General features: G+C 35.3%; 1 protein-coding gene across 1 annotated transcript; it reads left to right on the forward strand.

Moving 5' to 3' along the window:
- The first annotated feature begins 240 nt into the window (after window positions 1-240).
- LOC133818011 (serine/threonine-protein kinase PBL34-like) lies at window positions 241-5,768 on the forward strand. Its single transcript, XM_062250691.1, has 6 exons — window positions 241-1,162; window positions 2,782-3,122; window positions 3,239-3,374; window positions 4,212-4,348; window positions 4,434-4,557; window positions 4,969-5,768. Exons 1-6 carry the CDS (start codon window positions 952-954, stop codon window positions 5,484-5,486), a joined length of 1,467 nt encoding a protein of 488 aa, XP_062106675.1. The 5' UTR covers window positions 241-951; the 3' UTR covers window positions 5,487-5,768.
- Window positions 5,769-13,073: the final 7,305 nt, after the last annotated feature.

A 13,073-nucleotide genomic window follows, 5' to 3' on the forward strand; every position in this document is an offset into this window, starting at 1 on the left:
GCCCGACAAAAAAGCAGAAAAGTTCCTGACCGAAGACCGAAAAAAAAGCAACAATTTTTATAAAAAAAAAAATTATTTATTATTAATTTTTTTAATTTAAAAAAAAAATAACTTTTTTGACGAAGTTACTGTTGAACACCGGACAAGTAGGCAATCAGATATGGAAGCCAAGCTACTGCTTTGCCTCTCTACCTGCTATTTTTGTTCTCGCTTTCCTTTCTCTTCAAAAAATTCTTCTCTCTTCTTAACGCTCAAATTAATGCTCTTTTGATTCTCTCACTCTCTCTCCTCCTCTCTTTATCGTTCTCTCCGAACCACATTGCCCGTTTGGATTTTTTTGGTTTGTTTAACTCGCTCTGTCTTTCTCAAATGTGTGTTTTAGCGAGTGATGAGTGAGTGTCTTTTTTGGTACTATATAAGAGAACTGACAATTCATTATCAATGATACATTTTGTCTCTTCAAAATGCTCAGTCTCTGGTTTTCATGAATGGGGTCTTTTTTTGTTTGGGGATGAACATTAAACATCAAACCTTTGAGTGTTCTTTCTGTGATAGCTACAGATTACTTTAGTGGGGTTGTTGGTCTTGTTCTGTATTTTTTGTCTTGCATGTCTTCTTTGTCATCTAATCCAGTCGTTTTGAACGATTCAAACCTTTTAAAAGCCAGTTCTTTCATATGGGTTTGATGATTTTTTTGGGTTATTTTATCTCCTCTCATCATTTTGTTTTGAATTGAGCACTCTCAGTTTTTGAAAGGGTCTAGCGGGTTTGGTAGAATTTTGACTATTTTGACGATTCTTTTTGTGGGTTTGGTTTTGCATTGGGTAAATTTTGAATTTATAGTACTATTTGATGAGCTTTGATATTGGTAGATTTGAGAATTTTTTTGTAAGTGGGGATGGGAGTGTTTTGGTTTTTGTAGAATGGCATATTTATCAGTGATGGGTTGTTATGTTTGAGGATTTTGAGAAGATGGGATTAGGTCCTGATGCTATTCAAGTTGGTGCGTGGAGTGTGGGAAAATCAAATGGAAAGAAAAAGAAAGACGAGGATGATGAAGGGACAGGGTGTTGGATTAAATTTAGGTTCATGGGGGGCTGCTTGTCTTCGAAGGCCAAAGTGGATGGCTCCATAAGTGGCAGTGGTACTAGCACACAATATGGTAAAATTTTATTCAACGATTAAGAATTGTTATATTTTTCAATGTATCTTTATCTCCTTGCTCATTTTATGAATTTAATTGTTATGGGCATTTATTGATTCATCGCAATGTCATATGGTGTATATAGTATGTAGTTTGTTTTTGGCTCCCAAGTAATGCAGGATCATTCATGCTATATTTTTATTTCATTCTCATATCTTGACTGCCATTTCATATCATGGCATGCTCATAGCTGAAATTGATTCTATATTGTTCTTTATGTAATTCTTTTGCTGCAGAGGTTCTCTATGCTGTAATTATGCTTTATTACATTACTTTGTCCTTGGTAGTGAATTTTTATTTAGTGTTTAGGTGTTTTGACCAATATGGCATGATTTGTTAATGGTTGTTTGTTTTTTAATTCTTATCCTAACAAGTAATGCTAAGTAAGGTTTGGGAATCACAAATTATAATTTTTGATCATGTTGTGCCTTCTCATCTCTAACCCTCTAATGATTTTATAATGGAAAGGTAAATACTTGGATATTAGATAAGGACTTAGCAATTCTGGTCCATTACACTGGAGTATGTAGTGGTGATAAACTTAAAATTTATAAGCTGGATTCTAATCCAAAAGACTTAGTGCACAAGTTGCATAAAAAATGAGAAGTATGAAAGTACCTGTCCATAATAATTGGCTAGAAGCTGCATAAAGAATCAGTTGCAGGGGCTTGTAGTTGCTCTCCAATTATAAGTACTTACATAGATGTGTACTTGTTCCAGTTTGCTTGGAACAGTAGCGGTCACAAGCGTTTAAAGAATTGTTTTTCAGATTTGGTGTTTTAGTCAATTCCAAAAGTTTAACACCTTTGCTGTTTTAGTAATTTGGTAAATACTTTGTTGTACACTTGCCATAGTTAGATACGTGGCGACGTCGATCTTGATGGAAACACCAAGGTTTAATTCTTCTTCAAACGTGCAAACAACTTGTGGGATACACTTTTTCGATATTTCAAAGAAATAGAATTTATTGTTATTTCCAAATGTTTTTATGATTTGCTATTAAAAAACCTTTGATACAAACAAGTATATTCTGTTTTCATGAAAAATTGCTAATCATTGATCCATTATTTTAGAAAATTTGTATGCTACAGGTTGTTTTCCACATTTGCAAAGACAATAAAAGCTCTGACTTTTTTACTGGACTGATGCCTCCATGTATGTAATGTTGACGAGTGTATGACGAAGTTACCAAATGAGGAATGCTCTAATCACATGCATACTTAGGCTTTAGTGCATTGAAGTCTAACTCTTGTGTTCATTACTCGGAAATAAACCTACCAAAGGGATATTTTGCATGGCTTTCCATGCACTTACCTTAGATGACAACGACGTATTGTTGGCTTTTTTATTTGATCCTTTGATGATTAAATAGAACTGTTCTTAATACTGGATAACGGATCTACAAGTACAACTATTAATTATGGACATGTGTCCTGTCATGTTCATAGCAGTAAATAGTTTGATTCTTTATACGTTACATGCTATACGTTATGTGTAAATGTAGGAGCCATAATTCATTTAGGGCTTAGGTGTTTGTTTATGGTTGATGATGTTAATTGTTCTCATATCTATATCAGCGGAAAGTAAATCTACAAATGACACCAGCAAAGACCAACCAGTTGTTCCAGTAGTTTCATCGTCGACAACTACTAGCTTTGCTGAAAGTACTCCATCAACTCCCAATGTAGCTGAGGAATTGAAAATTTCTTCTCAGCTTCGAAAATTCAACTTTAATGAGCTGAAGTCTGCTACAAGAGGTTTTAGATCTGAGAGTCTTCTGGGTGAGGGTGGATTTGGCTGTGTATACAAAGGTTGGATCAGCGAAGGTGGAACTGCTCCAGTGAAAGCAGGCATGGGGATTCCAGTTGCAGTAAAGACTCTGAATCATGATGGACTCCAGGGTCACAGAGAATGGCTGGTCTGGCACCTTACTATAACTTAATTTTAGCTATCTTTACTATAGACTAGAACAGTTTATTTACTTTTTCTTTAATACAAGAATTTAAGCATACCTGTGTGTTTCCTTTGTTGCAGGCTGAAGTTAATTATCTTGGTGACCTTCTGCACCAGAATTTAGTTAAGTTGATTGGTTGCTGCATCGAGGATGATCAAAGGTTACTTGTTTATGAGTTTATGCCCCGTGGAAGCTTGGAGAATCACCTTTTTAGGAGTATGTGACAGTAAATAAACTTTAGGGAAGTTGGTTTATTTTCCATTGCATCACTTTCATGTTTGCTTATCAGCTCGTCATATTTGTTCTTCTCCCCTTTCTTTTAATACTGTGGTTTTGTTATGTCTGAATTTCTTTTCTTTCTTTCTGCTTTTGTTGGTTGGAGTTGTTCTGCTAATGGCATATCATGTTTGGAGAAGATTGAACTATTTTTTTTTACAATGCTTAATATAACTTATGACAAGCTTTTTAGTATGATAACATAGACTAAGACAGGTTTGTGATTATATATTATTGTGGCTTTCAAGAGGTGTTGTGCTTAGCTCGAAGTAAATTTGCCACATAAGTTTTTCTTAGTTTCAAGGTATCAAAACTTCAGAAGGTGAAAAAAATTATTTTGACAATGATTGGTATACAAAAGTGATAAAACGTGATTAGGATACACACACTTACTGGTTATATTTCTATCATTTTGTGTTTATTACTGTTCATGTAATGATTGCATAGGGATAACTGTCTTCTTTTCTTTTAAGTTGGGATAGTAATGAATGAGAGTGCATAGATTAACACTTGGATAGTTTCAAGGTAATGATTGACATTGTTGTTTTTGATTGAATGAACATTTAAAGTAATAATACTTGTAAAATTTCCAATTTAAGGAAGTTTGTGTACTATAATAGCAATTTTGAAGGCCTAGTTAATAATTTGATTTTCTATATGCAGGGAATTCATTAAAGGATTTGCTTCTCTTCTTTCTTCATTTTCTTTCTTTCCTTTTATTTTTGGTCAAAGAATGTGGCAGAATTTTAACCATAACTATTTTGGTATGTCTCACAGGGTCTCTGCCTCTTCCTTGGTCAATCAGAATGAAAATAGCACTTGGTGCTGCAAAAGGTCTTGCCTTTCTTCACGAGGAAGCTGAAAAGCCAGTGATATACCGAGATTTTAAAACATCTAATATCTTATTGGATGCGGTGCGTTGCTGATTTTGGTTTACAATATATTTAATTGTACTTTAAAACCTTTTTTTTTTTTTTAACTGGAGACTTAAAATTCCAGGACTACAATGCAAAGCTTTCTGATTTTGGGCTAGCTAAAGATGGTCCAGAGGGTGATAAAACTCATGTATCTACCCGGGTGATGGGCACTTATGGTTATGCAGCTCCTGAGTATGTGATGACAGGTTAGTGTGTATAGCCCATCTTTATAAATGAAGAAATAAAGTAGTAGCTAGGGGTTTCTCATTTTATGTTACTTCATCCATTGTTTGTTGTATATGTAATGATTATTCTATATTGATTTACATTGGGCGTTTTCATCTTTATTAAAATCCATCAAAGATCATTTTTCTGTTTTTGTTTTTTAACTAGGTTAAAAAAAGACATCTCAAAGAGATGATGCTATTATAATTTTTTTTTATTTTAACTTTGATGGTAAAAGTAATTGTTTCTTATTTCATTTTAAATTATTCCAGAATAATGTCTTAGGCTCAATTTATGGCTTTGGCTTAAACCATTAATTATGGAATATGTGTTTTTTTTTTAAAAAAAAAGCTGTAACCCAATTAACTATAATATTTTTTATCTTCGATTAGGACATCTTACTTCAAAGAGCGATGTCTATAGCTTTGGAGTGGTTCTGCTTGAAATGTTGACTGGCCGAAGATCTATGGACAAAAATCGACCGAATGGAGAGCAGAACTTGGTGGAGTGGGCGCGGCCACATCTTGGAGAAAGGCGAAGGTTCTATCGACTATTAGATCCTCGACTTGAAGGTCGTTTCTCAATCAAAGGTGCTCAGAAAGCACTTCAATTGGCTGCTCACTGCCTTACCCGTGACCAGAAAGCTAGGCCATTGATGAGTGAAGTTGTTGAAGTGCTAAAGCCTCTGCCTGAGATGAAGGATATGGCGTCTTCCTCATCATACTTTCAAGCTCTTCAGGTAGAGCGATCTGGGTCTGCTGCTAGAAATAACAGTAGAATGCAGACAGGGCTCGTTAGGAATGGACAACCAATAAGAAGCCTCTCTGCATCAAATGCTCAGCATGCTTCTCCGTATCACCTCAATCAGCGAAACTGGTCACCAAAACCTAGAGAACAATCTTCGAAGTGAGTGCAGTTTGAACTCTGACCCTTGTTTTGCTTGTTCTTATTTTTATGGGGTATGAAAATATGTTAGAGATCAACTGATGAACTAAGTTGTGGTGGGCTTGGAATGGTGCCAATTTAACTTTTTGAAATGTTGAGAGGCTGAGTAACTAAGGTACTCCAGTCTTGATGACCCTGCTCAAAGGCTAGGAAATTGTATTGAAAGGTTAAACTTAACAGGAAAGAATGATCCAGCCTTGTTTTTCATTTCATTTAAAAATGGTATAGAAAACATAATTTAACCTTTTTGGCTGCGTGTTTATGGTTATGGTTGAAGAAACTTCTGGTAAATATGATATATGCCAGTTATATTGCTTCACAAGATTGGTGAGTTCGGCCAGATAATTAGTCCTTTATCCGTGGTTCCTTCAGCGATTATTTTATGATGATAAGACAATGCATATAATGTGTTTTTCATCATATTTTACTCTCTTCATCTAATCCAATTGCTCAATCTCGTCATTGTTGCTTAGAATAGAAAACAAGCTTCCTGTTTTCATGTACTCAAACCAAGAACATGCTCCTCCATTGCAAGTTCATGTCAAATTTTGGAAAATATATTTTCAACTTTAATTTGCAAAAATCTTCCTCAAAGATTGTTCATTAGCCGCTTCTGCAGTGCAACGACTTTAGCATCAGGTGGTTGTAGCAATAGTGATAAGTCTGAATTTAGATATAGAAGAAGGCCAGAAAAAAAAATCCACGTTCATCACATATTAAATTATAAATACATATGTTAACTAGATAGCAAAAAGACTTTCTTTCTAATATTATGAAGTCAATTGGTCAAGGTCCATCGCATAATCCGTCAATTGTATGTTTAATTCAAGAGATGGTTTTTTTTTTTTTTTTCAGCCCAGTTTCTTATTTTTTATACTTTGTAATATTTAGGTCTCAAGAGTTGATTTTGTTTCAGTTATGTCCTTAACTTTTTCAAATCTTATCATTTAGGTTCCTAAATATTATTTTTCTTTATTTTTTCTTTGAAATATATATAAAAAATACAAAATAAATAGTGAATCATTCTTAAAATAATTGAATATTTAATTTATAAAAATAACAAACATGATATGAGAAAAAAAAATTCATGACATTTTTTAAAATATTTAATATATTTATAAATTAAAATAATGTTTTATTAAAAAAATATTCTTACGTGCATTGTTGTTTTATAATTAATATCAATAACTATATTATCTTGATTATCTTGATATTATCAATTTTTATTATGTTTATGCTTTTTAATTTCATATATTTTTTTAAAACTTAATAACAGTGTATATAAAGTTATTTATGTGCATATATATATATATATATGGAAGATTTTTTAATAGTTACTACCCATAGATGGGTACTAACAATTATGATGATGTGGTAACATAGTGACTTGATATAGCAAGTCACTAACAGGTAAATATTTTTTTTCTACATTAATTTTGAATTTAGTTATTTTTTTGCCATAATTAATGTTATTTCTATCTAATGAGAGACACTAGCTATATTTAGAAAGTGACATGCATTTGAAAAATAAAAAGTTTACAATATTATATTTTTCATAATAAATACATGTTTTTCATCAGGTAACACTTCCAAACATTTGAAAAAATTAAAATTTATTTTTAGAAATATTAATTAACAACTATAAATATAGACCATTAATCTTAATTCAATGGTTAATATTAAAGTAACCATCCATGGATAGTAACCATTATGAGTGCACACACACACACACATATATATATATGATTAGTTATAAGTTACATTATAGAAAAAATTTACAAAATAAAAAATAAATATGTAAATTATAAATATTTATAATTTCATGATAGTTCAGTTATTAATATTAAAAATTTATAGGTAAGATTTTTTTTAATGAAAAATTAATTTAATTTATAAAACCATTAAATATTTTTTAAAATGTCATGAAAATATTTGTTTCAATGTCATGTTTGGTATTGTCATAAATTAAGTGGTCCAATTTTGTAAAGATTGATTCACCATTTTTTATATTTTATTTATGTATTTTGAAAGAAAAAAGAAATAAAAATAACATTTAGGGACCTAAATGATACGATTTAAAAAAATTGAGGACTTAACTGATACAAAATCAATTTTCGAAACTTAAGTGTTACAAAGGGTAAAGAATGAAGACTACAGCTGAAAAAACCTTAAGAGATTGATAGACAAACAAGAGGACAAAAAGAGTTGAATTTATTGTTCCTTATAATAATAATAATAATAATAATAAGAAGAAGAAGAAGAAGAATGGTTTATAAGAGAAATTATAGTAAATGACCCAAAACAATAACATTAAGAAACTAATGTCATTATTTTAAAAATTGTAGAAATGATCATTTTACATTATTGATTACCGAAATTGTCATTTTTTTTTTTATCATTTATTTATTTAGGAGTGTATGACTTTAATATAGTAGTTTATTAGTTTTATTTAATTAGTTTTTATTTTAAAGTTATATTGATTTTTTAAGTTTTTTATGGATTGTTGGTATATTATTTTCCAACTAGTGTATATGTTTTTTGTGGTATGATATATCATTTCTTTTTATAATATTTAGTTTCTATCTTACTATATATAGTGGTAGTATATAATTTTGTATCATGCTTTAATAGTAGTATATAATTTTTTAAGCATTGTATATACATATTTTAGTAATAATTTTTTAAGTTTTGTTGGTATATTATTTTTCAACTCAGTATATGTATTTTGTGGTATGATATATCATTCAACAACTCATAAAAAAAATGAAAAAAAGTCAAAATAACTTTAAAATAAAAACTAATAAAATAGTTTTTTGCTAAATGACATATTTGGTAATATGTAATATTAAAAAGGTTGTTAGGCTATTTTACTACAAAATTAAAAACATGGACATTTTACTTACTTTCACACACTATTAATGGTCATTTTCACCAAACCCCTTATACCCTTTTAGATTTTGTGTTTTGGTCCCTTATTAGTTTGGACTCTACATTTTTATAAATTTTATTTTGGACATTGTGTTTTGTAAAATGCTACAATTAGGACCCTCCGGTCAAAATATGATCATAATAACCTTAGTTATAATAAGGATTATACCTTGCATTTTAGTCCATTACATGTTTGGACCTTATATTTTTAGAAATTTGATTGAGGACTCTTAAATTGATTTCGGTCAAAATATTTTTAAATATGATCAAAATAGTCGTGCATTTCTAAGTTAATTAATTAAAAACAAAAATAATTTCATACCCAAATAAAACATAAATAAATATTTCTAATTATTTTAAATATATTTTTAACATAAAAAATTAATCAAAACATATAATTAAATTAATAAAATTATAAAAAAATATTTTAAAATAAAATAAAATACAAATTAAATCTGATCTAAATAAATTTTAGTTTAAAATCTTCAAATTAAAAATTGTTGACGCCGTTTTTTGTCAACAGTGAAATAAGAGCACGAAAACAATAATTGGTTATGACCAAGAAAAATATGATAACACAAATGAGATTTTTTACATGGTTCAGCAGTTAACTCTGCCTAGTCTACGAGTCTTTATTATTAGAACTTAAGATGATTTCTGGAAATTCTTTAAGAATGAATTCTCCAGAGTTTCTCCCAAGATTACAAAAATTCGGTCCCTTTTCATGGTGCATGACCTCTCTATTTATAGAGGAAATTTCAGAATACTATCCCACATATTTCGGGAAGTTATTCTGCATATGTAAATAAATTTAATGGCATTAAAAGCCTGTAATCCTATATACAAGGAAACGTCCCCTGAAGATCAGGGGGCGTATAACTGAATAATAAATATCCCTTTTATTATAGGGGATTTACAACAATCAATGTAGACCGCGTCTCTCCAAAATGACTCACTAGGATATTCAGAGTTATCAATCTACATTGTTAGTGCTGTTCCCACCCAGGTTTCTTACTGACTTTCGAGCTATGACATTTCCCGGAGATCATGCGACTTCGAGCTCATACTTATGTCAGGCTCGGAGCCCCTGATCTGAGGCCATCTAAGAACAGACGTGTTTTGATGTCTGTCTTTCGAGCTTGTAATGGTTTCGAGGCTACCATCTTCGAGGCTGCCCGCTGCTTGTAGGTCCGGTGCCTAGGTTGCGGACACGTGTTCCAGACATTACGAGCCCATTCCTAACGAATCCACCTTTCGAGATCACAATTCTTAGTGCTCGAAATCTGGGTGTAACATTTTTCCCCCTCAAAAGTATTTGTTCGAATCCTATGAGAAGGAAACTTTTGAACTACTTTCTTCGGGGACCGCACCGTCACACACTTGAGAATGGACACGTGTCAATTGGGTATTGCCCATCCAAGGTACTCGAGTACCTTGGAAATCCATCCACCATCGTTCGCCTGCCACCTTTTCGGTGCCATCATGTCATTAGTCCCTGACCGTCAGATTTTATAAGGATTCTAGCCAATGGCTCAGATTAATCCCTTTTTTACCATCTATATATAAGGCCCTAGTCATCGTCTTCTTCTTATTTTACACTCATCAGAAAAAAGAAAAGAGGCAAAACCAGAAGCCATCTCAGAGAGCTTTTTGCTTGTGCATGTTCTCCTTGCCAAAGAAACAAAGGACCGCCAGTCTGTTCGAGACCGTAAGGTTAAACCTGCAGCCTCTTCTTCAATCAATGATTTCTCTGCAATCGCCATCATTGTGTAAGTATATGATGATCTTTTCATTTTCCTTTATGCCGGTTCCTGTCTGTATTGTTCTTTTATTTCTGGGAATGCACTAGTTTATTTTCTAAGTTTGACACGCTATGAAGTTTTGACCGATAGGCTTTCACGTTTAAGTCTCCATGCTAGGTTTAAGTCACTGGTTCCAAATCTGGTTTTGATGTAGAACAAGGCCTCTTTTCTCTGGGTTTTCAAAATTTAAGAGACATATCTTTCCCACCAAGATATCGGGTACAAAATCTTGGTTATAAAGAACGCACGATACCCAAGATTACCATTTCTGAATAACCGTCACCCTTTTTCCCTGATATTTCGGGATTTTCAAAAAATTTATCCACTCTCCTCCTTTTTCTCGTAGAATACACGCTCCGGCTCTTAATTGGGTTTTTAGTATCGAGCTCGTTTCGCTCCCAAGCACCCGAGTTTGTCTTGTCAAGCTTGCAATTCTTGAATCCTTGCATGCATGGCCCTCACCATTTTTTCTTTCTCGCTAGATGTCACAGAATCTGGAAAGACGGTGGGGGTCGTTTATGGAAATTCCTTACTTGCCAAAAACCCCGAGCCCAGAGTCATTGTTTGCTCGGAATCAACGTCTGATCCGTGAATATGATCTCGCGCACGAACAAGAGGAAACCCGAGCTCACTATCACCGCCAAATCGTCGAGGTCATAGAAAAGAAGAGGAGAACCCTTCGAGAGGCCCTTTATCCGGAATCTAATTCAAGACCCAGGCCAATCCCCCTCGACCCTAAGTTAAGAGTGACCATCGCGTACAGTCCGGGAGAGCTCCAATTTTCACTGATGGGGGAGCCTTCTACCTCGCAGCCGAGGAGGGATTTCTTCGAGGCCGAGCACTACTGGAGCTCGGTTACCTCACTAGGTCAGATAAATGATATCCTGGCCTTCCATGGTCTCAGACTGTTCGGTTCCTTGAGGTGTCGAGCTCCTACCTCACAAGAGCGAAGCTGTCGCGCCCTAGGAGATGGAAATCTTGATAACAAGCTGAGGTACGCAGCTTGGAGCCAGGAACTATGAAGGCAGGAGCGTTACTGCCTTTGAAGTCTTTCTTCAAGGACTTCACAAAATTTGTTGGGTTGGCTCCATTCCAGCTCAATACTAATTCTTACAGGGTTCTGTCTGCCCTGAAGTCGTTGTACCACGAGTTGAAGTGGGAAGGACCCACGCCAGAAGAGATCTTGTATCTCTTTTGTTTGAAAAGCAATCCCTCCCGAGCTCGGGGAGGGGACGACTTCTACTATCTTTCGAGCTACCCCAAGGAGAAAAAGGTGTTCGAGGATCTTCCCAACCATCCTCCTGACTTTAAGAAGGCCTTCTTCTGGACAGATGGCCTATCCCCGTCTCGAAACTATTCATTCAGACGGATTCGTAAGTACCCCAACCCTCTTTATCTCTGTGCTCGGACTTTTGTCTGTAGGCTCGTACTTAGTTGAAATGTGTTTTATTTTTCAGCCAACTATCATCGTCTTACTCCCACTGACGTGATGAAGGAGCATAGAGAGGCTCTGCTCCAACTCCCTTATGGCAGGAGGTCTCTCTCATATCTTTTGCATGAGAGTAAGCTCCGAGCTTGCGGGCTTTTGGGAGATGGCCAGTCCACCTCTGATTGGTCCAACAAAAAGTACGACCTCTGGGAGCTCGTGCCTTTGCCAACAGGCATCCTCCCTCCAAGGAGAGAGGTGAGGCCCCCGCCTCTGGTTTGCCGACGGAGCCCGCAGTCGGGGAACGAGGCCAACGACGAAGCCTCAAGCTCGGGCTCGGATGATCAAGGTATAGTCATCCTAAGCTCGAAAATGTGGTCCCCCACCCTATTAAAACACAAACCCGATAGGTTAGTATTATGCAAGGACGATAGGGACCATTTCTATATATGGACTTGGGTAGATGATCGGGTTCATAGGTTTGATAGTTGGCTCGGGAAGTATGACACTATGTACAGTCTGAACGAGGTGTGGGACGGAATAGCCGTCCAATATGGGACCAATGACTATAGGGACCTTTCGAGGTTGACGTCCACCTATAGGGAAGGTACTCCCCCCTCCTCTTCTGAAGATGGGGAAATTTCATGGTCTCCGAGTTCAAGCTCGGAGGAGAGTTCCAGTTAGGTTTCTCTCCACTCGCCCTTTCATTACTTTGTATATCTACGCGATGTTGAGTCACTTTATATACTTTTTCTCTTTTGTTATAACTCACATTGTGGCGTGACTGTGTAGGTGAGATGGATTCCGACCTTGACAATATCCTCAAGAGTGGCGGTGCCAAGAGGAGCAAGCGCCCCAGGGGGTCGCAAAAGGTTGATCGGCCTACCAAGGTCCTCAAGAGGACCAAAAAAACACCTCCTCCCCCGGCTCCGCCTGCCACGAGCTCCACTGTGGTGTCAACTTCACAGGTCTGTGCCTCCGTTATGGCCGAGCCTCAACCTCCTGTATTGGTTCGCCCGACACTCGGTCCACCTCCCAAAAAGCCTTCTGCTTCTCTAACTCACAAGCTGTCAGTTTCTACTCACGTTGAGGAGTATGTAATTGGCAATGCTGCTGGATCCCATGGGGCTACACTGGGCTCGGACGTCTTGTCCCGAATCGGCCAAAGCTTTAGCAGTTTTGACGCTCCCCAATGGCAATTTTTGAACAACGCCCGAGACTACACCGCCCTCTACGAGAAGAGTATCGAGCTTGCCGTCATGGTAACTTTTCTTCCCCCCTTTTCTTTTTCTTAGTTATATTTATAGACGGTCCGAGTGTTAATGATGATTTTTTTTTTTGTCAGACTCTTGTTGTTTCTGCCCAGCTCAACTATAAGTTGAACAACGAGATCCAT

Source organism: Humulus lupulus, chromosome 2, assembly GCF_963169125.1.
Source record: "Humulus lupulus chromosome 2, drHumLupu1.1, whole genome shotgun sequence".
In the NCBI taxonomy this organism is placed as follows: Eukaryota; Viridiplantae; Streptophyta; class Magnoliopsida; order Rosales; family Cannabaceae; genus Humulus; species Humulus lupulus.